Source organism: Trachemys scripta, chromosome 2 (assembly GCF_013100865.1).
Source record: "Trachemys scripta elegans isolate TJP31775 chromosome 2, CAS_Tse_1.0, whole genome shotgun sequence".
Taxonomy (NCBI): Eukaryota; Metazoa; Chordata; order Testudines; family Emydidae; genus Trachemys; species Trachemys scripta.
The window spans coordinates 265,308,001-265,335,683 of record NC_048299.1 but is presented as its reverse complement, the minus strand read 5'-3'; the positions used below and the strand labels follow the sequence as shown (position 1 = coordinate 265,335,683).

Here is a 27,683-nt window from a genome sequence, read left to right as displayed (position 1 = left end):
AAGGAAGAAGACTGGGTTGCTGATCAAGCCATTAATATTCTAGTTGGGACTGTATGTTTTCAGTTGGTATACAGACATACAAACTATACACCATATATATAATATCTAGACACGACAGATACAATAAAACTTCTGTGGACATGTGACACAGGTGTTATAGATTAAAAAAAATCTTAAAACAGCTGCTCACACACTCTAGTCTTAAGCAGCATACAATAGGATAAAATAGTCTGTGTATATAGAAGGAATATTAGTTATAAGAAATGATGAATAGTCAGAAATGAAAAAGCAAATAAAATAATTACTAAATCATACATTTGCAATATTTTAGGTATGTATACTAGTTGTAATGCAAAACTAATTTTAAATAAGTTTACAAGGACAAATCATCTTTAGCTCTGGGACACTTCAGTTCATAATGCCCCTAACTCAATGTGTGGTAGTTTTATTTCTGACCCATCTCTTGGTGCATAATTCAGGCATCTGGGCCCATGATAATCTGTTAGTGCATTCAAGGGTAGACGTGATGGAAGTGAGTTCTGGATTGGCATTAGATTTTGGAGTGTTATATTAAAAATTCAGTGTCTCTTACTGAGAGTGGCTGTAGACCCTGGGACAAGGTTAAAAGGATGGTTGGATAAGTGATATAATTTTAAACAATATTATTTTGGATAGATGTCAGCAGTGGTGATTTCGTTGACGATAATTAGTGTACACTTCATGTTGGGATTAATAATGTGATTAAGGGACGCTTTATTACTTTGTTTATCTATCTTCTTCCTTATGTTTCTCCTATTCATCACATTATTTGCCTTGCTCTCTATCTATAGTTTATATATAAGCAGGAAAAAAAAGAGAATGATTGATTGATTTTTATTAATGTTAAATACATAATTTTAGCACTGAACACAGATATTTTAATATTAAAGTCTCATTACAAATATTAATCCTTGTAAATTAGTAAATAATTATTCTCATCTTCCACAGGAATCTAAGGCAAAAGGATTAATGTCCAAGTAAAAAATGGTTTTTACTAAACTGTGTATTCAGTCACATCTGCATATGAAATTACTTTTTATTCCCACTAGCTCTGGAGAGCTGTGGCTCACTCTTCCATAAATATGTTGAATATTTCTCTGGCCCATATATTTTCAATGGAATAGCTGACTGTATACATTTGCAATTGCTGGGTCAACTCTTACATTCCGTGATACCTATGGAACTCTGCTAAGGCCATTTGGGTTGTGCAGATGTCACTAAGAGCAGAATTTGGTATATAGAAGCTTTTCTGGTGATACATAAGCCAAACAGAACACAGCTTGTCTATGAGATCCTAAGCTGAGTTTCCAGGGCTGATGGAAAAATTTCTACTTCTTCGAGGAGTGTCCCTCTGGGTGCTCTACTTTGTGTCTTGATGCCCTGCGCTTGTAATCGGAAATCTGTGATAGCTGTGCCCAGTTAGTGCTCCAAGTGGTTACATAGCGATGTGCAGCCAACTGTCCCTCAGTTCCTTCTCTGCTGCCTTTGTCTTGAGTTGGCGCGATCAGCACCTCCTCCTCTTACCTCATATAGGATTAACAGAAGATAGTTCATAGTTGTTTCTTGATAGTGTTAGTTTAGCTGTAGTTAGCTACTGTATCCCCTTGCCTTACTGTAATTTCTTTTATTTCTTTCATTCAAAAAAACAATATTTTTCCTTTTACCTTCCCTGTCTACTCCTGTCTCTCTGTCAGGCAGACAGCTATAGCCTCAAACAGGGTTTATCCCTGTTTTTTTTTTTCTTTAAGAGACCGACTCTCTCAGGCATGCCCAGCTGACCTATTTTAAACCCTGCCTGACTTGCAGACTCTCCATACTGGTCTCTGACGGCCACACAGTGTGTCCGCTGCCTCGGCGAGACATACATTACTCAGAAGTGCCCACACTGCAGAAAGCTGACAACCAGGGCAAGAAAAACCAGGGATCTCCAACTTAAGCACCTTGTGATAGAGAAATCCCACAGGCCAGCCTCGGACCCAGAGTCCAGGACACGCACTGGCCAACGGTCGCCAGCGGCAGCCTCTGACAGGGGTTCTGCTTCAACAACGGCTGCCAAGGAGCCTGTTCCAAGAAAGGCTACCAAAAAGTGGTTGCAGACACCCTTGCACCGAGAATCGCCTAAGAGAAAACAATCCGCAACTGAAAAATCTTCCCCGTTACCAGCGGCACCAAGATCGCCAGACTGTAAGGCACCGGGAACGTCCAGTACCGAGAGTTCCCGAAGAACTAAAGACCCTATGTGGGCAAGCTCAAATGGAGTTTCACACAGTAAAGTGAAACCTTCCGGCTCTGCACCCACGGAGCCAAAGACGACCTCGGCACCAAGCAGTACAATGGCACCACCTGCTGTACATATACCGCATAGCTCTCAATCCTCGGCACCGGCAGCTGCAATTCATACTCCCAGGCCATCCATAATGCCGTCCCCGGCACCGAGCCTCACGGTTCTGCAGCAATTCATGAGACATGAGACCTGATATTGGCCTCAATGCCTGAATCTCCTCTACTCGGTACTGAGGGTATCCCATCCAGATCGGTACCAATTCAGCTGAATACTCCTTGTGGATTAGTCCCTCCTATCTCCAGTGATGAGGAAGAAGAGGATGATGCAGTAATATATACTCCTTGCCACTCCTCACCCAATCCTGGACCATCTCACCACCAACCACCTGCAGATATTCGAGACTGGTATGGTCACCCATGGGCACTGCCCCCCATACCATTCCCACCTAACTGGCCATACTGGAATCTGTGGGCAATGTATAGGGCCCAACACCGCAGGACCCTAGCCTGCCTAGGTCCAGAACAGCATGATACCCTTCACCAACTGTCCCAGCACCCTCAGAAACACAAGAGGAAGAGACTAAAGAACCTGAGGACACAGCTGAACATGAAACTTCGCCACCTACTCACCTCTCATCTTCATCACCAGACAAAACCATAATGCCACCACCCACCACTATGGGGGATGATTTCAAATCCTTTCAGGACCTCTTCGAAAGGGTAGCTGAATCTCTAGACCTTTTGTTAGAACTACTATCATAAACCCAACATAATCTCACAGACATATTCCAGGCATCCCGAGAAGCAAAGATAGCCCTGCCAATTAATGATGCTATTATGGAGGCTGCAAAAATAATCTGTCAGACACCGGCTACAGCACCACCCTCATATAAGAGGTCTGACCAAAAATACTATGTGCCGGCTAAAGGGGCTGAGTTTTTATCTACACACCCCGCACCAAACTCTTTAACAGTGGAGGTGGTCAACCAAAGGAGAAAACGACACCAGTCCAGAACGACCACGTATGATAGGAATTGGAAAAGGTTAGACCTTTTCGGACGAAAAGCCTATTCCTCTGCTATATTTCAGTTCCGCATAGCCAATTATGTGGCCCTACTGGCAAAATACACACACAATGTGTTCTCCAAAATGTCCGAATTTATTGAAAATTTTCCAGATGACCAAAAAAAAAAAACACAAGGCGATCATTTACGAAGGGTCTCTTATCACTAGGACGGCCCTACAGGCCTCCCTGGATTCTGCAGTCATGGCCAGCATGATCCATTGCGACATCTGTGGTCATGCACCGTGCATCTTGGCTCCATCTCTCCGGGTTCCCGAGGGAGGTTCAGGCAACGGTCGAGGACTTACTCTTCGAGGGTCAAAAACTATTCACAGACAAAACTGATGTGTCACTACAAACCCTAAAAGACTCAAGGGCAACTTTAAAAACCCTGTGCATTTATGTACCTGCAAACAAAAAGAAACAGGGCAGGTTTTACAATCAGAGATTCCGGTCAACACCATACTCTCAACCCCACAGGCAGTATGACCAACCGTGTAAACAAAGACAGAACAGACGTCAGCAGAACCCACACTTGTGTGCAAGCATCACACAATGGGGGATCACTCATTTGTGACTTAGCAAAGCCCACTAGGATGTGTCTGGGCTAGTGTTTTCCAGACACACAGACTGAGGATATAAAATAGGGGACAGTGGCAATGTGCTTTTGCCTTTCTCCTCTCCTCTCACCTATGCTGGAAGTGACAAGAATGCTGGGAAGATAAAGACTTCAACTGAGGAGACTAGTCCCGGGCTTAAAAGGGAAAGCCTGTGTATTAAGAACTGTAACATCCAGTGGGGTGAGAAAACTGCTGGATCCAAATACTGCCTAGTCTAATAAGGTTTAAGATTTAGACTCTGCGCTTACCTCTTATTTTCTTTGGAACTATCTCTGACCTTTTGTACCCGCTACTTATAATCACTTAAAATCTATTTTATATTTTACCCAAAACAGTGTGTTTTAGTTGAAGTGCTTGGGAAATTTCAACTCAGGTGACAAAGGCTAGTGTGTGTCCTCTCCACATCAAGGGAGGGGCAGACTGGGTAATAAACTTATACTGGTCAGGCATCTGACCAGGGCAAGACAATACAGTCTAGGGTGCAATGCTGTGGGCTTGGGAGATTTGCTAGTCCCTTTCTCTGTGTGATTCGTGAATGGCTCTGGGAGCATTCATGCAATCTGGCTGGGTGTGGGGCTACACACGTTGTTGTGCAGAGTGATAACAGTACGTAGAGGGATTTTCTGCTTGTCACTAGCAAAGTATTGTGAGAGACAGCCCAGGCTGGAGAGTTAAGGGGGCACTGCGATACCCCAGTTCCAGGTTGTACCCTGGGGATTCTGTCACAGGTCCCAAGACGGATCCCTGAGGAACTCCACTAATAATCTCCCTCCAGGCAGATATTTCAATATGGCTTGTTGTAGTCTCACGTCTAACCAATTCCTTACCCACCTTTCGATTCTCATATTATAATCCCCATTGTCTACAGTTCAACTAATAATTTCCCATATGGAATTGTATCGAATGCTTTACTGAAATCTAGGGAGGTTAGAGCTACTGAATTTCCGTTGTCTAGAAAAATCTGTCATCTTCTTAAAGGAAGATCAGGTTGGTCTGGCACGATCTACCTTCTGTTGAATTTTATCTCAATTATCACTTACCTCTGTATCTTTAATCACTCTCTCTTTCAAAATTTGTTCTAAGACCTTGTATACAATGGAAGTCAAATCAATGGGCCTGTAGTTTCCCAGACCATTATGTTTTTCTTTCTTAAATACAGGCACTGTATTTGCAAATTCTCCAGTCATAGGGTACGCCCCCTGAGTTTATGGATTTATTAAAAGTCCTTGCTATTGGGCTTTCAATTTCATATGCCAGTTCCTTTAATATTCTTGGACGGAGATTATCCATCCTTCATTTGGTCCCATTAAGGTGTTTGAGTTTGGCTTCCATTCCGGATGTGATAATTGCTGCTTCCTTATTCTCATTCCCATTAGCCGCTACCCCAAACTCCACATTATCCTTACTGAAAACTGAAGCAACGTATCTGTCATGCCATACCCAACTGGCAGATCTACCGCAGTAGGAATTTCTCCCAGGATCATGAGTGGTCTCTGAAGCAACCTTTGTGTGCTGAGGTCCAGCTTTGCAGAATGGGGCATTCTGACTGTTGATCTTACTGTAACAAGAGACAACAAGAAGTGCCATCAATTTTGTTCTCAAGCAGGTCTCATCCCAGGCTCCCAAACGGATCCCTTCCACTTCAATTAGGGATTAGCTTTGATGTATGCTTCCCCTCTTCCCCAATCCCAGTCACCATAAAGGTCATTCTAAAGCTGAAGTTGGATCATGTCAAAATGATTCTCCTTGCTCCAGCTTGGCTGAAGTAATGTTGGTTGTCCGACCTTCTCAGTTCTGTTGGTTCAGCCTCCCATATTACTTCCTCTTCATCCCGACCTACTGACTCAGCACCATGGTCAAGTTAGTGCTCTGCATCTCATGGTGTCGATGTTGCATGAGTAGATGAGGAGGGAGCAACAATGTTCAGAAGCTGTTTGACATATGTTGCTTAACAGATGTTGCTTAACATTAGGAAGTCTTCTATTATTACAGCTTATTGGGCCAAGTGGAGAGTTCAGCCAATGCTGGACTGCATTCAGGACATTTTGGAGTATCTATTACACCACAGTCTTCTGGTCTCTTATTCAGTTCGTTGATGGCTCGCTTAATAGTGATCTCAGCATTTCATCTGCAAGTCAGTTCTCTCAAATCACAAGATAGTATTGAGGGAACTTGTTCAAATATGTAGAGCTTAAAAATATGGGAGAATGTGTATTTACGGAGTGGCTATTTTGCCATCATGATGTTATACAGTGTATGTTTTAGTAAAAGTAGTAGATCTCATGACTGTGAAATAAGTTTCCTGAAATCTATTTTAACTATAATTGCAGCACAAAAATTGAAAAGGAAAAAAGAGAACATGCAAAACAGCACGGGATGATAAGAACAGAGATAACAGGAGCTGAGATAGCAGAAGAAATGGAGAAGGAAAGGCGACTATTTCAGCTGCAGATGTGCGAAGTAAGAAACAACTTTCACCATTTAATTACGTGACATATTTAATAAAGTGCCCTATTGATCCTATTAAAGAGGGGTGATGAAATTCTCTTGGTGGTGGAATTGGAAAATGCATTTGGCTGTCAAGTAGCTGAACTACATTAAAGATTCTTGTTCTGGAAATCCTATGCAAGGCATAGCTTCGCCATTATCTCATTTTGAGTTTCAGTCCTCTGTTTAGATTGTTAGAGTAAGGATCTCGGGCTAAAGAAAGCATAGTAAGCAAAATAGCTTTCTTGGTCTTTAGGTGCAAAGGATTGCTGTTCAGGATGTCTTTTCTGATATATTGTTTGTAAAATTAGGAAATATTTGGTTGAGAATCTGGTGATGCCTGTTAAACTGACATGTTAGTTCAATCAATATTAATTGATGATGATTGCTTCTAAAATATGTACTAGTAACTTTTAAAATAGTTCTCTTTATATTTAATTTGAGGAGCAATCAATTAGCATTTGATAACATTCTTATTTTGAAGGAATGCACTAAATGTGATGTCATGAAAAGGCATGTCTTCCTACAATTTGAGAGGAAAAAAAATTCCTGCAAATGGCAAACTTGTATTAGAAATTGTTAAAATTAGTTCATTTGGGAGTTCTAAAAACATACTAATTTATTTTGTATATTCAGGTTTTAATCATTGTGTGGTTCAATGTTCTGTAAATCAGCAACAAGGTAACCACAGAGATCATTATCGAATTAGTTGAACAGACTGGAGACAGAAGCTCTCCTGTTTGAACATAGCTGAAGATCTAACATACAAATATCATCAGCAAGTTCTGTTTTTATTTCTACAGTATCTCATTAAGGTTAATGAAATCAAGACAAAAAAAGGGGTGGACCTTCTACAGAATCTTATTAAGTATTATCATGCACAGTGCAAGTAAGTATAACGCTTTAGATCATTAAATCCAATATTTCAGTTAAACAAATGTCTTTCTCTGCCTCCTTTTGCTACATTGTCTTGATGGTGTCTGTCTTTTGATGGTGGATCATTGAAGCATTTGACACTTTCCTGCAGAATAAATCTGACAACAAAAATGTGAATATTGCCTAGCTTTGACTCAAGTCCAGGTAATGTCTATTCCAAGCAGACTGTTAAATTGAGCCATTCTGAATACTTAATGATCAGTGCTGTGTCTGAATTGAGAGCCAAATCCTCGTCCCATTGAATTTGATTTTAAAACATCAATATAATTCATTTTTTAAAAATAGATTAACTAGTCTTAATGGGGGCAAAGTAATATGCTTACGTACCTGGAATACACAAGGAATCTAGAGCAGCCGCTTTCCTTGTTGTTTTATCTTTACTTTGTTGTATTCTGCAATATTTTTAGTGAACTAAGGTGTAACCTGCTATCATTTTTTAGTCCCCAAACTGTTTGAAGCACTGTAGTGAAAACTTAACCATCTAAACATAATTTGGATTATAGTGGTTCTTAATGTCATTGCTTCGGTTCTTCGTGAATTCGCTTGAATCATACCAACTGTAAAATAACTTTTGAATACAACTGAAACTGCCACCAGATTATCTTAAGATGGAACCTGAACAAATACCAAATATCTTTTATATTTGATTTATAAGCAATGAATTACTGAATTATTCAATGTAACTATTTAAAAAACGAGGCACATTTTTACAGTGAATATTCCGTTTTTCAGAAAGAATGTTGAAATACTTCAGCAGTGGCCCTTCTCACAGATTTTACTTCTGTGTTTTTGTTTTTGTTTTATTGGCATCAGAAATTTTCAGCATAACTGTGAAGTATTCCATTTAATATCACTAGGGTAAAGTGACTGGACTGCAGTAGAATACGTGCTATCTCTCTTATGTGTATCCATAATTTTTACTAGTAAAAGAGCTTGAAGATAGTGTTTTGTAAGGCCATATCAAATTTGTATCTTTCATTTCTGTTCTGAGTTTCTCACTCTGTGGGAGTGAGAGGGTTTAGGGTATTTTTTCTGTTGCTCAACAGTGATCCATCAGGTTAATTAGGGAATAGCTTTGACTGGTCCAAATACGGCTCTCTCTAGTCCTCCTCCAAGTGGAAAGATGGTGACTACAATGTGACCAACCTAAATAGAGATTCCACAGGCGAGTAAGGAACTGCTTCCTTCAAAAAGAAAAGAGAGAACCAGAGAGAGAGGTAGGTCTAGTGAAAAGGCAGCATAACCCTCTAGTGCTGTGTAGGAAGCAGATTTTAACTCTCAAAGCAGATGGAGCTGGAATGTAATGAACAGGTAACTTGCTTACATCTACATAATAATAATTAATATTTACATAGCACTTTTAATCTTTAAAATCCTTTTACAAACAAGTAATTCACTCAGCATCCATGTGAGATAAGTGGTATGTTATATCAGTTTTTACAGATGGGAGCACAGAGGCAGACTTACCAAAACTAGACTTTAAGATGCTTTTGTCTTGAATGGATGCACAAGATGAGAGAGATCTTATGTGCAGCTATGTTGCGAGAGAGGGAGAGATTATGGGAATTGCTTAAGAGAAAAATGTTTACTAGCAGTAATAAAATAGAACAATTAAATTTATCTCTATTGATGTTGGTATCTAGGGGTAAAAGTCAATGTTAAATCTCTTCTGACAGAAGTAGAAAGGGAGAGTGTGCCATTGACATCTTGAGAGAAATACACTAATTAAGAGCTTGTCTCTCTGGTGGATAGATTAGGGACTGTTTCCCAGAGCTTTCCATTTAAAATAAATACTTAGTTGACAGAGATTAAAATTGCGTTTATCTACAGTGGTTTGTATGTCCTATGTCTAGCTGTCAGTTGATGAATCCAGCAATGCAGTTTGGGTGAATGTGTATGACGTTTGCAGAGTTTTATGAGACTCATACGTGTAGGCTTTTGCAGTGTGTGTACTGTGTGAACTTGCTATTTACATGACCACTGTATACTCTAAAGTCTGAAATGCTAAAACCAAATCAAAATTGTATGCAAAAGCAGTTTCAAGATTAACTCAATTGTAAAAAGCAACAGAGAGTTCTGTGGCACCTTTAAGACTAACAGATGTATTGGAGCATAAGCTTTCGTGGGTGAATGCCCACTTCGTCGGATGCATCGACAAATGCTTATGCCCCAATACATCTGTTAGTCTTAAAGGTGCCACAGAACTCTCTGTTGCTTTTTACAGATCCAGACTAACACGGCTACCCCTCTGATACTCAATTGTAAAATAACATGTATTTAGGCATACTGTATATTCACGCAGCAAGGAATATTTGTAAAGAATTAAAATATAACATTCAGATCTTTAAAGTGCTTTAAAATTAGAGCTATATGGAAACTATATTCCATCAGATGGTTTCAGACAAGTGGTAATGTAAAGTAATTTATGAAATAGGAATATTTTTTGTTTCTGTGTGAGGGAGGAGTGGGTGTAAGTTGTATATAATTTTCAATGTCAAGTTCAATTATTTTTGATACAAGAAGTTCATGTATTGCTGATAAATCACAAGTATTTTCCATTGTAGTTTCTTCCAAGATGGCTTGAAAACTGCTGATAAATTGAAACAGTATATTGAAAAGTTGGCTGCTGACTTATATAATGTAAGTAATTTCAGGTAGTGTAATGTCTGAAAATAGACTGAATTCAGATGAACCAGCAAAAACATTTTCCTAAGTGCTATCAGTAAACTGAAATAGCTAAATAGCTAAAAGTATAATCTAACTTCACATTTACACTGTAAAAATAAAAAAGTGTTCCTTCAAGCATCAACTGTCTGGGATAAGCTATCTTAGTTGTTAGATGGTACTAACTGTTCCCCAAAACCTTTGCATTCTGGAAGTTATACCATGATTTATTTTGAGAGGAAGAAGTTATCTATTCAGCTGCAAATAGAGGTTTCGAGTATTGAACCATGTGGATAGTACTGGATGGGTATCCTTGCATCAGATATTCACTAATATAGCACAAATTTTATGAGAGTCTGGTTTTCATAATGGACTGTTTGATAATACAGACTTAATTTGGAATTGTGTACAACACAGCTTTTGATGAGTGAATTGTATAGTTCTGTAATCTCTCAAATACTAATATTGCAAATTATGATTGCTGATTGGGAGGCAAAAAGTGATACAGAATTAGAGCTCAGTGTCACCAATGCAATTTTGTATTTCACAATCTGAAGTCATAAGGTACATGTACATGGCATAAAAAACCCCGTGGCAATATGTCTCAGATCATTGGGCAATTGACTTCGGCTCATGGGCTCTCACCATGGGACTAAAAATAGCAGCGTAGATATTCCTGCTAGGGTGGGAGTACAGGCTCCGAAGCCCAGCAAGGGAGGAGGGTATCCGAGTCTGAGCTCCAGAATGAACAGGAACATTTACACTACTATTGTTAGCCCTGTAGCATGAGCCCCGCAAGCCCCAGTCAGTTGATCAATACTCTGACTCACTGCCGCAGCTTGGTTGATTGGTTTGTTTGTTTTTGTTGTGTAGACATACCCCTGGTAATCCCGTTTGCTTTTGTAGTTTATTCGTCTGGGGGCATAATATATTAAAATCTCATTCTGGGAGCAAGTTAATGATACAAAAGTAAGGAAGGTGTCATTTGATTCGTAAAAATCTACAGAATCATAATTTCAGTGGTGACACCTTCTGTGGTGTAATGGTGTGGGGGGGGGGAGACTTACTTCTGCTCCCAGATCCTCCAGTTGGTGAAATTTGATAAGTTTCATTGGAAATGGGTCAAGTTGGGTATCGTTCAAAAGCCCTTTCTCCCACAAACACAATGATGCCAAACATGACATACATATGTAGATATGTATTTGAGAAAATGTTTAAACCCCAACATATTTTAATTATACTTCAACACAGGGATGTATTGCTTACATAAAAAGGACGTTAATCATTGGTAATTCTAGAGAAGCTAGCCTAGACATGTTGGACTGAAAACATGTATTCCTCATCAGTGTTGTCCTTGTCTAGGGCCTCATTGCTAGCTGTGTGGTCACACTGATCCTTGTACATGCCATACTCACACATTTCTATGCCAGGCAAGCTGCTGGCCAAACATTTGCAGGGTGCTGAGCATCTGGTCGTTGTATACAAGCATTTGATTAGCTGAAGAGTTGATTCAAGAATGCATGGTATTTCATACTTAACTGATGTGATCAGTCCATCCTCCAAGACCCATCCATGCCCAATAGGGGAAGGTAGTTTTGGATGCGCTTGATCATCCCGAAACCATTTAATTACTTGATAGTTTTCCCTTTTGGTAGCAGGTATAAATGTACCACTTGTCAGTGGCAACTTTTCTCTTTCTGCTTCTTAGACAATATCCACCAACGTAGCTCTGCAAGTGTCATAATCTTGGTCTTGAAATGGTAAACTCAGCATATGAATGCTGGCAGCGCGCCAGCTTTTAATGTTTCAAGTGATAGGAACACATCTTGGAGAGAGATACTGTGATTTTGTTTCCCAGCAGCATGCATAAAAATAGACTCTTGGAGAAATATTGGGTACCTTTTCACAGAGAGCACTAGAAAATCTGTGTATTGTGCAAAAATCTGAAGTTTAGTAGTACCTCTCTGTTGCATTGATGGCATGCAAGATAATTTTAGTGTCGTCATCCCCATTGAACTACAAAGAAATTCCACTGAACAGTGTGAGGCATCAGCTTCGTTATGCCATGAGGCAACTAAATTCTGTGAGTAATTCTTCACATGCTGGAGCATTTTTCTGCAAGGTATGTGGTTAACTTGTCCTTCGTGTGAGTATGAGACAGTTGCTTCTTCATTGTGATGTTGGAGATGTTTGTGGAATCAATGATTTTTAATTGGACACATGTAGTACCATGGAATCTCTTTTTCTGGTAATGTTTATAATTGATTCCTTTCATACGTGACAAACATGAGGTGGACTTCATCATTGGTCCAGTATTTTCTCTGTGGCCTGATAATGAAGTGTTCGGTCAAACTTCAGCAGATGTTAACAGTTTCTGGTTTGTACCTCAGCCATACCATCTACCATTGCTATGCTGATTGATACCTTTGCTGGCATAAGGTACCAGTCATGTTGTCAGTAGGTGTTGCTTAGAAAGACCATGCAAGTTGTGCATTAGTTTGCTTTTCGCCTGACACGTATGCATTGTTCCTTTGCATTCAATCATCAGTCGTGGTACCATGGAAAACTCATACTTTCCCAAAGTCTCACATAGATCGGTATCAGGCTGAGACCTGGACACAACATGACCTGTCCGTGTTTAGCTCTATAATAGTCCCTGCCAACTTCACTCTGATTGTCTTCTTTACATTCGATGACAGATTTAGTCTATTCTTCTTGATTGGAGTCGATGGACTGATGAAGCCTTGGATAATTCTTTGGGTTTTGAAGGCTTCATACAAATCATGACCCAGAGTATTCATTCGACTGACATCTTTAGTAATCTCATCACTGAAGACTTGATGTTAATGAGCTCCGGTCTGTCATATGCAAATCGGTTTTCAGTGAGAGTAAGATCATCCTGTAGCCTTAAAATTGACCCTTCTTGACATTTAAGAGCACCTAATGAGTCTAGATGATGTTTGGTTATTTCTGGGGAGTCATCTCAGCCATGCTTAATGTTTCGTTTTAAATTCGATGGAGTTCTGGGATTGTCAGGAAAATAGGAAAGAGCATTTGGATACTGTTATGCCCACCAACCCCCAACGACTTTCATAGCTCTGTTTCCTTGTTTTAGGGCATCATGTGACCCATGCGGACAGAAGTGGCCAAGAGGCAACCTTCTAACAACCAAATTTCCTTTTCAAAATTTCTCCCATATGTCAGGGTCAGACTTTTCTATACCTCTTATTCAGGTTTGGCATCGTCTATGGGTCCCTGAAACTCCAACATACTGCATGCAGGACAAAATGCCTTTTTGTAAAATTTTAGCAGCTGCAGAGTCTTCATATTACTGTTGAAATCAGCTCTTTTTTTCCTGCTTTTTATAGTACCACTTCTTTTGCAGCTTTTAAGGATATGTGCTGAGATTCATTTCTGTGGATAGGATTGCAAAAAGCAGTGTTCGTAGCCCACAGTTCATCTTCAATAAGTGCTCTAAAAGCCTTTCTGCTAAATATTTGTTCCTCTTCAATCCCGTTCAAAGCACATATTTCTCTCTATTTAGCTTGTGCATCAGCCATCGCCACCACTTTCCCATTCGTTAGAGCCTCTGTGAGGCAATTAGTGAACTCCAGTTGAGTTGTACAGTTTGCAGTGGTAAAACCAATATTTGTTTCTGTTGCTTTTGATGCAACACCTTACATACATTCTTAACATAGTCGATGTGATAGGCAGTGTTGTATGTGTGGGTGTCCTTTGGATCAATGCAGCCACTTAACTTTATTTTCCAGGGAATGTTCTCGCTAAGGGTGACTACTTCATATAGTTTCTCAGTTGTCTCATGTGTTGAAACTATACTTAATGGATGCCATTGGGCTTCCAGCTTACCAGAGAAAGAAGCAGGTGTTCTCAAAGCATGTGCCACAGGAACTAGTATAAGGTGAGTCTTGCCCACAGTTGGCACATATCCCAGCATCTTCAGCTTTTTCCTGATGCTCAATGTACTTCCTCTCCAGCCTTGCTAAATTCAGGTTATGGGTGCATTTAAAGTGCCACCAAGCATTGTGTTTAACCAGATCCTCTACAGTTATATTCTCCAAAGATTCAGCTATTAGTCAGTACTCTTTGTCTTCCCATTAATGCCTAAAGAGGATCAAGACCAAAGTAAAAATAAAGATTTTGTAATAAATTACTTTGGGATTGTAATTAATTATGTTATGTAATATACGTTATGTAACTACATGCATACCGTTTGCAGATGAATTCCAGTAATTTCTGGCTGGATGCTGACGTCTTAACCAGTGCCTCATTACACCTCTTTTGGCATAATAATAAAGCTGATAATCAATACCACGGAACCACTTCTTGTTTTGTTGATGATGGCAAATCAACTTGAAGCTCTCCTTCCATTTAGAGTAATCTGTAACCTTAAAAAAATTTAGCAGGTATGTTCTGGACATTAACTGATAACACAGTACTGTCAGTCAAAGGCCACAATTTAATTTCGTGAGGACTGCATGTTTGACATGCCTTTGTTAAAGTATCATTTTAAAAATATATATTTTAAAACATTTTCTTAAATATATATTTACATAATTGTTCTAGGATTTGTCATATTTGGTACCATTTTTTTTTGTGGGAGAAAGGGCTTTTGAATGATACCTAGCTCAACCTATTTCCAACAACACTGTATTATCAAAATTTCTACCCAACTGGCGGACCTCGACCTGAGAGCCAGGATAGCAGCGATTCCCTTCTATCATGCTGCAGAAGTTGACATTATTGAAGCTGAGATTCTGTAGACTTTTACAAATCAGATGACATCACCCTTACCTCTGCCCACAGAATTACACATGCTCCCAGACTGTATGTATGTGGTTGAATGAAACTATTTCCATTTCCAGTCCAGTTATAAACCAGCTGTCAAGCTTATTTGAAATATTAAGATTTCAGAGACTAATTTGGTTGTGTTCACTATAATGAACCATTAACATATGGCAAGAAAGTACATGCTATCCATTTGCGGAGACTGGAGAGGCTGTTTATCAATATACATTCACTTTGGCTTGCTTTTGAGGTATATGTGTATAGAGGATAAATACATAAGGAGCAGACTACTACATGTTCAATTTTCATGGGTGACTGTAACAGCTCTGAGTGGCGGGGTGTGCTATCACAGTCCTTTGCTTATCTCTGGTGCTCCCTGCAGGCTTCTGGCCAACCTTATTGGGTCTTCCTTCAGTGGCTTGGCTTTCCAACCCGGTCACAAAGTCTAAATGAACCCTTTCTGGGGTATTAGAGCCCAATAACTAAACAGTCTGTTTGCCCTCGCTAAGGTCTTCAGCCCTGGCTCTGGGCACTTTAAATTGGGCTGTTTGTTCAGACTCCCAAATAAAGCCTGTTCCCTTCTTGGGGTTTATACTTTAGCTATGGCTGGTAGGGGAACCCAAGCCCAGCCACTATTCTGAGTCCCAATCCAGGAACCCTATACACAGCAACCACTTTCTGCTTGCTTTAATCCGTTGCTATTTCTCTGGTCCTCTTCCTACCAGACCCTTTTTATCTCCAGCCCTATTTCAGGGCCAGTGTCCTTAGGTTCTTTTCTATTTCCAAGCCATAGAGGAGCACTCTTCCTCACTTCTCTGGTTTCAGCCAGGATGACCTGCTAAGGTCCTGCCGCTCCTGTAATCTGAGCCTGAGGGCTCTGATTGGGTTGGCTGCCCCTACCCCTTTTAGACCTTGGGGGACCAGGTTTCTTTAGCTCCCAACATGGCTGCTTCAGTGAGGCCTTACCAGAAAGGCTTGGAGGACCCCCCTTTGCTCCACTTCTTCTATCTCACTGCTTCCTGGGGCAAGTGTAGCAGAGCAGCGGGGCCTCCAGCAGGGGCCATGAAGGCCAAATATATCCCATCACAGTGCTGAATTTGGTGAATTAAAACTTTGAAGGTAGAAGTTGCTTTTAGAAAAGGAAATAACACCAGTAATTTTTCCTTTTACAGATAAAGCAGACACAAGACGAAGAAAAGAAACAGCTTACTGCACTCCGAGACTTGATAAAATCCTCTTTACAGCTTGATCAGAAAGAGGTAGGTAATTGTACATGTGTGTTACTCTCTGGCAGAATGTAAATTGTATGAAGTCTGAGTTGAAAACTGGCTTATATAGGCATAATTTCTTTGTGCAGAACAATTTGTTTGTTTCTCGAACACTATTCAACAAAAATAACATTCAGAATATCCAAATACATATGAATGCAGAGCAAGGTTTTGGATATTTGTCAGATTTCATATGTGAGAAGAGACCCTTCCCTCCCCTTCTGCTCCTCAAAAGGAACAGCAAGAAATCATACTACTGCTTTTGTGCAATATTATGATGCTAAGTAACAATATTTCAAGATAAAAATGAGTTCTCCCTTTGTGTATTCTTCCCATGCTGCTGCCATTTTATTTTGTGATAGCTATAATACTAAAGATGGGAACGAATATAAACCCGTTTTTAAAATAAAAACATAATTTTTTCAAAAGAAAATGTTTACTGATAAGGCTGGTCCAGATCCTCCTCATCTCACATCTTGATTACAGCAGCAGGACATATATATAATGAAGTTTGGTCTATATGGCGGTTACTCCTAACAGGGTCACCTGACCCAACCATGTTCTTAAACCCCATGCAAATAAATATGCCTTCCTTCTATGATTTCTTAAAGTCATGTTTTGTATTCGTAGTTGCAGAGAAAGCGTTCTAATTACAATTTGAGCAGAGGGTCTGCTTAGTAAATTTTAAATTAATGTTATTAAGGGCCAAAAATAACAAATATCCATCCCCCATCTAACTATATTAAGAATGTGAAATATTTAATATTTAATTGACACATACAGTGAAAATAACATTAGGAATCTGAAGTTTTCTGTCTTTTTTATGATCAATTATTTCAGTTACTTAATATAGTTATAGTATAGCCCTTATATTGCACTCTACTGTAGTGTTTTTAAAGCTCTCCATCTCTGGAGTAACCAGTTATGTACCATGCTGGTAGCCAGTGTAATACAAAGCCTTGCTGGCTACTAGTGTTGTACCTCATTGGCTGCTCAGTCTAAATCTAAACATCAGCTGGTATATAGATGTATAAAATTAAAAATAACCTGAGGGAAATCAAATGCAGAAGTGTTGATCATATTTTCTCCAAAACAGTGAAGAACATGATTCAGTTTTAGTAGTTTAAAAAAATGCAAAACTCTATCAAATAATCTTCTTTTGTTCTTAAACATAGGGTACTAAAAATGGTGATCAGTGGATTGAGCAGATGATTTTGTAATTGAATACATGAGCACCCCCATTCTCTAATAAGATACTTATGAAGATTAATGCCTTGGTGGGGATCCTATAATTGGGCAGTATTGCTAATGTTAAATAGCGGACATTGGTAACCAGAACAAATGACCATTTTTGATATACTTTATATTGTTAATTTTGTAGGTAGCACACTGAAATTCTTTACCTGATGTCTGTAGATTGTGATATGACTTCTCAGAGGGTTTATTTAAAGTCAGATGTACATTCATAATTTAGTATTTTTGTAAATTATTAAAAGACAGTCATTCTTTCCCACATCTTCATACTTAACACATTTTAAGTGTTATTTTAGAATTGTTGGCTTCATTAACAGAAGTGGATTAATGGAAAATGTTCATCAATTTTAAAATAATTTTATCAAGAAATCTAGAAACAGAAATATTTATTCTTGTTTTATTTTAAGATCTATCCCTAATAAAAGATATAGGAACATTTGACATCAGAATCCCAACATGTTAACAGAGCATAGTAATTCATTCCTGAAATATACATAATCATGTGTTTTAGTATGCCAGTTTTAAAGTTGTTTGTCAGTTAATTTGAAACAGCTCAGTGTTATTTTCATAATTTCATAGCATTAGTAATCCTACTAAGATATAAAAAATAAATATGGACTACCTTTCTGAATTTATAGCGTGCTAGGAGCCATTATCTTCAAGACGGTTTTCAAAACTCTGAGAGGCTTACTTAAAAATGCAACTTGCGCTCCTGTATGTATTCCTTATAATAGAGTCACTGGGTATTGCATGTTTAACACCCAGAATTCATACATGTTTTTTGTAAACAAAAGGATTATGAAACATAAACAATGGATCGAAAGGATAATCCACTAGAGAGAGCATTCCACACATACAATTGGTGAACTCCTGGTCCAATTGAAGTCAATAGGAAAACTCCCATTGACTTCAGTAAGATCAGTATTTCACCCAAAATGTTCTCTAAGGTCTTGTTTACGTGCTAACTGCAACCAGAATAGCTCAATCAGCTGTAAATTCACACCTTTTGCTATTTCATTGCATATTTTTGTGTGCACACTTTTATTTCTGACTAAATTTGTCTTATTTCAGTGAAATTTAAGTTGGCAAAAAATGAATACAAGTTCCATTGAAATATAGCACTTTTATTCTAAAGTATGTTTCCCACACAAAATAACTAACTAAAATGTAAATTAAAACTGATTTAGTTATTCCAGTTGCAGGTACCATGAGTCAAGCCCTCAGACTTAAATAAAAGATAAACACACTTTTAAAATTAAATTTTGGTAAAGTAAAAGGAGGAAGGTCATTATTCTCAAATATTCAGAGAGCTCAGGGGAGGCATTTACTATAATGAAAGAATAAATTGTTTCCAGGGAAAAAAGTTCTGTTTGAATAGATATTGACACCCAAATGGTGTTTTGAAATCATTTAAAAAATTTTGTAAGACAAGGATGTTTTTTTCCAAATTCCTCAATCCCTAATAACTACTTAAGTGAAGCTGAGATGTTCTATGGAAATAAAAAGATTTGTAGATTTCAGTTTACCAACAGTGTCTCTTGACATTGCTCTGCTGCAGAATCATCTATTCCTCAATCTATTTTATAGGCCTCAAATGCACTAGAATTTGCATTACTGCATCTATGAAGAAAATTTCCAATAAAATACAGTAACTCGCTTAACGTTGTAGTTATGTTCCTGAAAAATAAGCGAAACAATGTTAAGCGAACCCAATTTCCCCATAAGAATTAATGTAAATAGGGGGGGTTAGGTTCCAGGGAATTTTTTTTCATCAGACAAGATATATATATATATATATATATATACACACAGTATAAGTTTTAAACAAACAATTTAATGCTGTACACAGCAATGATGATTGTGAAGCTTGGTTGAGGTGGTGAAGTCAGAGGGTGGGATATTTCCCAGGGAATGCCTTACTGCTAATTGATGAACTAGAATAGCTGAGCCCGCAAGGGTTAATGTAGCCTCACACTCTCAAGGCAGCACAAATGGAGGGAGGGGAGACAGCATGGCAGACAGAGACTCTCACCTGTGTATGAGAGAGAGAGAGAGATGTGCATTGCCCCCTTTAAGTACACTGACCCCACTCTAAGTACATTGCCTTTTTAAGTAGATTGGCAAGTTGAGACAGCCCCTGATGCCAGCAAGCTCCCGCCATCCTGAGCCCTGTAGTGTCTCCCCCCCTGCTCTATGGAGATGGGGTAAGCAGGGGCCAGGAACAGGGGGGAGGGGGACACCTTGACATTAGGCGCCCTCTTCCCCCTGCCAAAGTTATGAATTTAAGCTCCCAGACTCATCTTTTGAAAGTATTTGCAGGTTTCCTTTGAGGATGAGGACTGATAGGTCAGATATAGAGTGATTGCTTTGTGAAAAGTGTTCACCCATAGGTGATATGGGGTTTTTGTCTTTTATCATTCTCCTGTGTGAGTTCATTTGAGCGCATAGTGATTGTCTGGTTTCAAATTCGTAACTTTGCTAGACACTAAAAATCATGTTCTTAATAAAGACATTGGATTTATGGCTTACTACAAGAATCTGTAACCCGCTAACCCCCCCATCATTGTGTAGGAGTGGCGCACGACCGTGAGTGTCAACCTCAGGGCAGACTGTCAAAAAGCAGGGCTGACACCCCAAACTGGGGGTATGTTCTAGAATTAGATTTCACCAACCCAATAACAAACGTGAACTCCTTTAACAGTCTTACCATAGTCACAGACAGTCCCCTGGTGCACTATCTTGCCACCCAAGCAGGTTGTACTTAGTGATAAATGGTCACTTGCACCAAAGATCATAAAATATTCAGGTTGCTCCCAGTTCCAGGAGACCAGTCACTTACCACAGGTAAATTTGTATCTTAGATCCCACACCAAAGACAACACTTGTAGCCAATCCTATAGTAAACTCCTAAATAAGGATTTATTAGCTAGAAAAAAGAAATGACAAGAGTTATTTACAGGTTAAAGTAGGCAACATGTAATACAAGTGAGTTACAGTCTATGGTTCCAAAAGGTGACAGAGATATAGTAATCTGTCAGCACTGAATGTCTTTTAGGGCTAACCCAGGTTGATCCTGGAGATATCTGCTTTTTGTTTCCTAGCTTCAGCCCTCTGAGAGTCCAAACAGCAAAGAGTTGAAGAATTTTCATGTCAGCTATCTTTATTTTCGTCTTTCAGAATTCATGTTGATGAGATGAGCTTCCTTGCACGTAGCACCTTTATGGATGTGAGGGGGCCTTTAGCCAAATCTTTGTATTGTGATGCTTCACAATTGCCTAGTTTTGCTAGTCCTCCTTGATGGACAAGGGAAACACTTCTCCTGTCTGAGTTCACAAGTTCAGAGCAGGCATTTTTACAGTTATAGAACAAAACTTTTGTATTGCCTTATAGCATGGGATACAGACATTACAAGCAACTTACAACCATTGTATAGAGTCTAAACACTAAATATAGCCTTACAAGTCTAACACCTATATTGAACAATACTAACATATGGGTAAACTGGTCTGGTTTCCAGTTATGAATTTGTCAGTGCTCAGCTGATACTTGCAGCCTTGGCAAGAGCTGGTCTACCAGCAGCACACCCCTTTTTGTCCTGACTACAGGGGTGTTAAAGAGCCACTTCACCTTGAATGGTTCCTTAGAATATGTGCTATCTGTTCAACCTTTGTATTTAACTGTGAAACTGGCTTGAGGAAGATCTCTATGTATCTAGAAAGCTTATCTCTCTTACCAACAGAAGTTGGTCCAATAAAAGATATTACCTCATCCATCTTGTCTCTCTAATATCCTGGGACACATGGCTACAACAACACTGCATACAACAATGTTATTAGTATCCTTCCATGTTCCAGTTCAATATTAAAAGATATTTTAATTTCAAACTACTAAAAGAAACATGTACTTATTTTACCATGCTCTAATGTTACTTAGCAAGCAAAGGCTAATAAGTGTCTAAACAAAGAACTGTGTTGTTTCTTCCTACTAATTAGTGCCATTTGCAAGAATGACTGCTGATTGTCTTTTTAAATGTGGAAGCTGCAGAATATATGTTCAGGAGCACGTTATTTTCCAAAATTAATTCTCTTTTTAAATTCTTTGCTTTTTCTTTCCTATGTTGCTTTTGCCTTTCCTGATCGAAGGCTAGGAGAGTAAGTCAATGTTTTAATAAGCCTTTGTTTTTCTAGTGAATTTGATGACATTTTTATTACCCTACTTGTTTCTTTCATTAGTTGTTTTTTTTTAAATTTATTTGGGAAGATTCCATTTATTAACAAATATGTACACCATGTGTATTTTTAAACTTAATTAAAATTGAGGATAATTAGTGGTGTTGTTTCATATATAATTATGCATGTAAAACTTACTTGCTTTCCTTTAGCAATTTATGATGAGCCTTTTAAATTCCTTCATTACCTTGGGACACATACCTGCATTCTTTGTATACTCAAAATTCGGAGTTTTGGATATACAATAAATGCATGATCAAGTAATGCAAGAGTCCATAACTAGTTATTAAACTTCTTAGTTGGGATTCCTTGTTTGAAAAATCTGTTATTACATAAAGTGGGGGGAGGTAGGGAAGGAGAAGTAAACTACAATCAGTGTGAGATCTTATTACATACATTAAAGTTTTTTTTAATGTTTTTTTTCCCCCTTCTATAGGATTCCCAGAGCAGGCAAGGAGGATACAGTATGCATCAACTTCAGGGAAATAAAGAGTATGGAAGTGAGAAGAAGGGTTATCTCTTAAAGAAGAGTGATGGGTATGTAGTTGGAGTATATAATACATGCACTGAATTTTTTGAGCTTGTACATTTTAATAACATACACAATTAAAAGAATTCTCTTAATTTACTGATTAGAATGCTTGCATATCTCATTTGTGAAGTGCTTATTTTCTTTTTAGACATTGTTAAAACTTAGAATTTATGAAAACTATTCAGAGATAAAAAGTCAGTGTTGTTTGGCATATCAATTCATAAGCTCCCCATGTGGTGTGTAACATCGAAACATCTGAATCACGCTTCATGGAGATATGTAAAACTGTGATTAACTTCAGTGTTAAATTTTTACTACTCGTCCCATTGGATGTGCAGAAGATGTTGTTTACTTACCCCATTTGGTATCATTTAGTGTTCTTGAAAATCCAGAATTTCTACATTTGAACATAAACTACTAGATTCAGATACTTCTCAATGCACTATATACACAATTTTAACCCTTTTTGAGCCATGCTCCTTTGGGCCATTTGAGTAAAGTTTTCAAAAGCACCTTAAAAACTTAAGAGTCTAAGTCTGTGTTTCAAAAATGATTTAGGTCCTTAGGACCTAACTCTCTCTGAGAGCTGCTCAATTTTAAAATGGGACTTACGCTCTTAAGTCAATGAGGCACTTCAGAAAATGTTACCGTTTATAAATAAAAATACAATGGTTAAAAATTGAACATTTTGGTCTATAAATGTTTGATTTGAAATTCTTATTTTCAGGCTCACTGCAGTAACTATAAAATAGAATATAAATTGTGTATCTGAAGAAAATGGAAAGAATTATAGTAGTTTATAGGCCGAACCTGCAAGCCTGTACTCACTAGAGATGTTTCATGGGCTTCAGTTGGCCAGCTAATGGAGGGCATATACAAATGAGCAAGTGTTTGCTAGGTTCAGAGCTTTAATTTGTAATATTTATATTTTATTTACCAAAAAAGTTATTACTTCAATAAATTTGAATATAGCATTAAGGATGAAAAAATAAAGCACTCAAAGATCAGGAAATGCATATGTAACTTTAAAAATGTAACCTTAACTCTTTTCCCTATGCCAAGACCTTAAAGAGGCTCTCTTTGTATTGTTAAGTTACTAAAAATGTTTATTAAACTATAAACTGGAATTTCTTGCAGAATCTTACATACAGGTTTCATGCATATCTTATTTTCTAAGTATCATTAATATCTACAAATAAAGCAATTTAAAAAAAAAGGCTTTGTAGTTTTAAAATCCTTAACTAATCTATCACCAGTCATTTCACATAGGTTATTAAATCAGCTGTAAGAAGATAACTGCACTTTTCTACAGACATGAGTAATATTTTAACCAAACCTTTTTGAGTTAAAAAAAAAATCCAAACTTTAACATTTGAAATCTGAAAAATTGTCAGACCTGCAATGTGAAGGTTGTTTAACAACTTGAGTCATTTTCAGTGCTAGGGCATCAGAAAAGTAAACCTTCTAGCACTAAGGTTTTAAGATTTTATTATTATGAAAGAACAGTCTGCCTTCATTTTGTTACCTATATTTCATCTGGGTGGTTCTTTTGTTAGCTTCACTTATTTTGTTTCTGTGGTGACAAAAAAGGCACAGCCACTGTGTGTGTGATCTGTCAACCAATAATTCTTTTTCTTTTTAATGCTCCAAAATTTTCAGACATTGCTGTCTTCTTCAACGTACATAAATTATATAAAACAGATTATAGCAATGTCACCTCTTTAACAATTTTTGTATTAGCTGTGAAGATAGGGTGAGGAATGGGAAGACAGCCCAGGATTAACTATTAATGTAATCTATTCATTGAAAAAATGAAACATTGTGTGGTCATGCAAAATGTTAGATGTGAAATCATAATCCAAATTCTTTATTGCCAGTGTTTTCTGTCTGTAGATGCCAGCCTTCTTCCCAAAGATAATGTACGTTGGTGCCCTAGGTATTAGAGAGGTGAAGTCATTAAAAGACTAGTCCAGTCTGTAGTGCATTTACTCCCTCTTAATCTAATAGCACGGCAGGAACAGGACTTATATCAATCAAGTGAGGGCAATGTAGATAAAAGCAGGTAGGAAAGTCTGTAATACTGTCCCATTGCTCTTGAATGAGATATTGGTGCTGATAAAAGTTCAGGGACCACTTGGTTTTCCTCTTCTAGATAGTGATTTAAGGTATGAATAAAAATAAAAGCCTCAGTACTGAAAAAAGTAGAAGCTAAACAGCATCTCTTCTTCAGGGAACATAGAGTGAAGATAGCCAGGTAACACAGCTTTTATACAGAAATGTCTTGATGGGAGAGGATCCAGTTTTCTACTTTGAACCTTTGTGGAACAAATTCAAATAATTGTTTTCTGTCTCTGAAAAATATTAAATGCACAGCATCAAAACTGCATAGCCTTAAGATAATTGCTTCTAGAGTGGAGGGTTTTCCTGCTCCCCATCCCATATAAGAGATGAGGAAGAGTTGGAGAATAGAATTCATATAAGCATAATCTATTGAAATGAGAATTTAACTCAGAGAAATCCTAAAAACATTGATTAGAATCCTACTGTAGTTCTATTTTAATCAGTTTAAAGTACTGTATAGGCTTAGAAGCATGCGGACTACATGAATGATCAGACAGTGATAAGCCTTTTAATGTACAAACACCTTTTTCAAAGAGAATTTAATTTATGACCTTTCAGTCAGATAAATCAGGGACATGAATTGTTAACTTTGTGGTGGATATAGTGTAAAAATTGTTTTTTGTTTGTTTTAAAAAGTGAAGACATAAATGAAAAATTTCAAATAAGCTTTGGATGATGTCACTTTTTTATTATTTTACATGAAGAATTCTGCTCACCTGGTCAGAAAAGTGAAATTAGCTGTTCATTTTATTTAAAAGCTTATATCTATGAAACTAATGCAGTTAATGTAGTAAAGCATAAAGAGTAGTGATAAAATTTTTAAAAGTGATTTAGGTACTTAGGCACCTAAGTTTAATTGAAAATCAGTTGTACTTGAGCTCCTAAGGGCTGAAGACTCTTTTGAAAATGGGGGAATTAAGCACTTTTGAAAATGTTACCTAAATCAGTTGGTTTGCTGGAAAGTGTGTTGGCTTGCTAATCTATTTAAAATTTAAACAATAATAAACGTGTTTATTTCTTTAACTTCTGTTTGTCCTCCAAGTTTGTTGTACAGGCATACTAAAAAGAGCAGTAATTATTCTTGGTTCTTGATATATTGTCCTGTTATTGTTTAGGCTAAGGAAAGTGTGGCAGAGAAGAAAGTGCACTGTCAAAAATGGAATTCTTACTATATCACATGCAACAGTAAGTTGACTTTTTTATACTCCATTATTGTCATAGTGAATTCAATTAACTCTATCCCTGTGAATCTATTGACTGAATTAATATAGATCTGTTATGCGGCGATTTAAAGTATGGTGCATAAATACCTCTTCTACCTAGATAATTTAATGCCTGTTCACTTATTTGTGAAAAAATTGAAAACCATTCAGTTAAGCAAAATTAATGAAAACATGAAAGATTGATTGAATGGTAACATATAATTAATATTCTATATTGTGTATAATAAAAAATCGAGCATGAAATAGGTTTTTTTGTTATGTTTGTTCTTTTGTACACTCTGACTTCCAAAGTAAATGCTGAACTGTTTTAGGCTGCAGGAGCCTTTTAAGATTTTACCTGGACTTAAATTAAACAGCTTGTTGTTAGAGCTAATTCAATAATAAAAATGTATTTGTGAATAATTTATTTGGCAAGTGGCAAAATTTGTTGCAGAAATTATTCACAACGAATAAGACATCTAGTTTTACTTTGTTAGAAATGTTGCTAACTTTGAGGCATCTAGCTGTGCCTGGGACTTGATGGGAAGAACTGAAATCAACAGACAATATTAAAGAGCACATCTTATTCTTTGCACATTAATAGTAGTAAAATTTGCCCCATAAACTGCAACTTTTACTTACTATTTATATGGTCTAATTGTATTTATAAAATATCACATTGTTTTGCCTATCTAGCAGTTGGAATAGAGGTGTTGCCAAGTGTTTGGGGATTATGTTACATATGAGTGGGGTGCAACAATTGGATTAATGTATTGATTTATTAAACACTTTCACCTGTTCTGGAGATTTAGGAAAGATTCCCATTGCTTTCAATGGACTTTAGGATGTGGCCCTTAAATGTTTTGTGCCGAATAATGTTGGTCCATGGGCAGTTACAACAGATTAACTAAGAAAATGTTTTCCTTGGCAAGTGAATTGTCATTTAATACATTTGTACTGAGGTGCTAATACTAATTACAAATATTTTAATGGAACATTCGCACCCAGTTTTAACAGCTGGAATCACATCCTCAATTGCTTTCGTGAATTACATGTTCATCTTACCTATGATTATTGTAATTGTCAGCCAGACCAATTAAGTTCTTGGCTGAACTATTTTTTCCTTCTCCTATAGGCTGCTACATAAAAATATTTTCTTCACTTTTTGTGTTCAGGTAGCAAGTGGGGATGCTGCTCAGACTTCTGTGCAACATTAATCAAACTCCATAAAGGAGGCAAAGTTTCTCTTGGGATCTTATTCTGGATATACCCTGGCACGTACAAATGAGTCTATGATTTGATTTATAAGCTTGAACTTCTTCCATTCCACTTCGGGCAATGATCTCATCACATTTCTTGAATTAGGCAGGTTGAGGACTGATTGGTATTTGGATGGGTGTTCAGCTAGAATGGTGGTATGATGTGAGAACCTCAATAGAACAAAAGATGATGATGATGCAAGATGCCTTATAGTGATAGATCCAGAGAGTTCAATCTGTTTAGCTTAACAAAGAGAATGTTAAGGGGTGACTTAATTACAGTCTATAAGTATTTACATGGGAAACAAATATTTAATAATGGGTTCTTCAATCTAGCAGAGAAAGGTATTATACAATCTTGTGGCTAGAAGTTGAAGCTAGACAAATTCAGACTGAAAATAAGGCATAATTTTTAAATTTTAATTAACAATTGGAACAGTTTAATTTTTAAATCGAGATTGCGTGTTTTTCTAACAAATATGCTCTAGGAATTATTTTGGAGAAGTTCTATGCTCTTTGTTATACAGGAGGTCAGACTAGATGATCACAATAGTCCCTGTTGGCCTTTGAATCTATGAATTTGGTGTTGGTGAAACAGAAGGTGACACTTTTCCCTGTAAGCAATTGTTTAAGTTTATAGTGCATTGTGCTGCTGGAGGTGCCATCTATCAGATGAGGTGTAAAACCTGGTCTTTACCACTTCAGGTCACTACAGATTCCAGATCTTTTGCAAGTATTGGAAGGGGTGTTATTGTGACTTTTAATTATTTCCAATTGGCTAATTTCATTCTTCCTACACAAAAACACCTTAAAGATATTTTTTGCTTTACTGAAGCGGAGAATTGTTGAATGCTGTTAAATTACTGGTATCTTCTACCTCATTGATAGTAAAGTGAAGTGAGAGGTGTGTGTGTGTGTGT

General features: G+C 37.6%; 1 protein-coding gene across 3 annotated transcripts in view; it reads left to right on the top strand.

The window, feature by feature from the left end:
- The window catches only part of ASAP1 (ArfGAP with SH3 domain, ankyrin repeat and PH domain 1), a 293,429-nt gene that overhangs the window by 163,181 nt on the left and 102,565 nt on the right, over positions 1–27,683 (top strand). For 2 of the 3 annotated variants that reach the window (XM_034763623.1, XM_034763625.1), the window contains exons 8-14: positions 6,336–6,465; positions 7,296–7,381; positions 9,993–10,068; positions 16,071–16,157; positions 21,563–21,571; positions 22,086–22,186; positions 25,418–25,487. In XM_034763623.1, coding sequence (XP_034619514.1) covers positions 6,336–6,465; positions 7,296–7,381; positions 9,993–10,068; positions 16,071–16,157; positions 21,563–21,571; positions 22,086–22,186; positions 25,418–25,487 — 559 coding nt within the window. The remainder of the gene's footprint in view (positions 1–6,335; positions 6,466–7,295; positions 7,382–9,992; positions 10,069–16,070; positions 16,158–21,562; positions 21,572–22,085; positions 22,187–25,417; positions 25,488–27,683) is intronic. The other variant, XM_034763624.1, reaches the window with a different exon arrangement.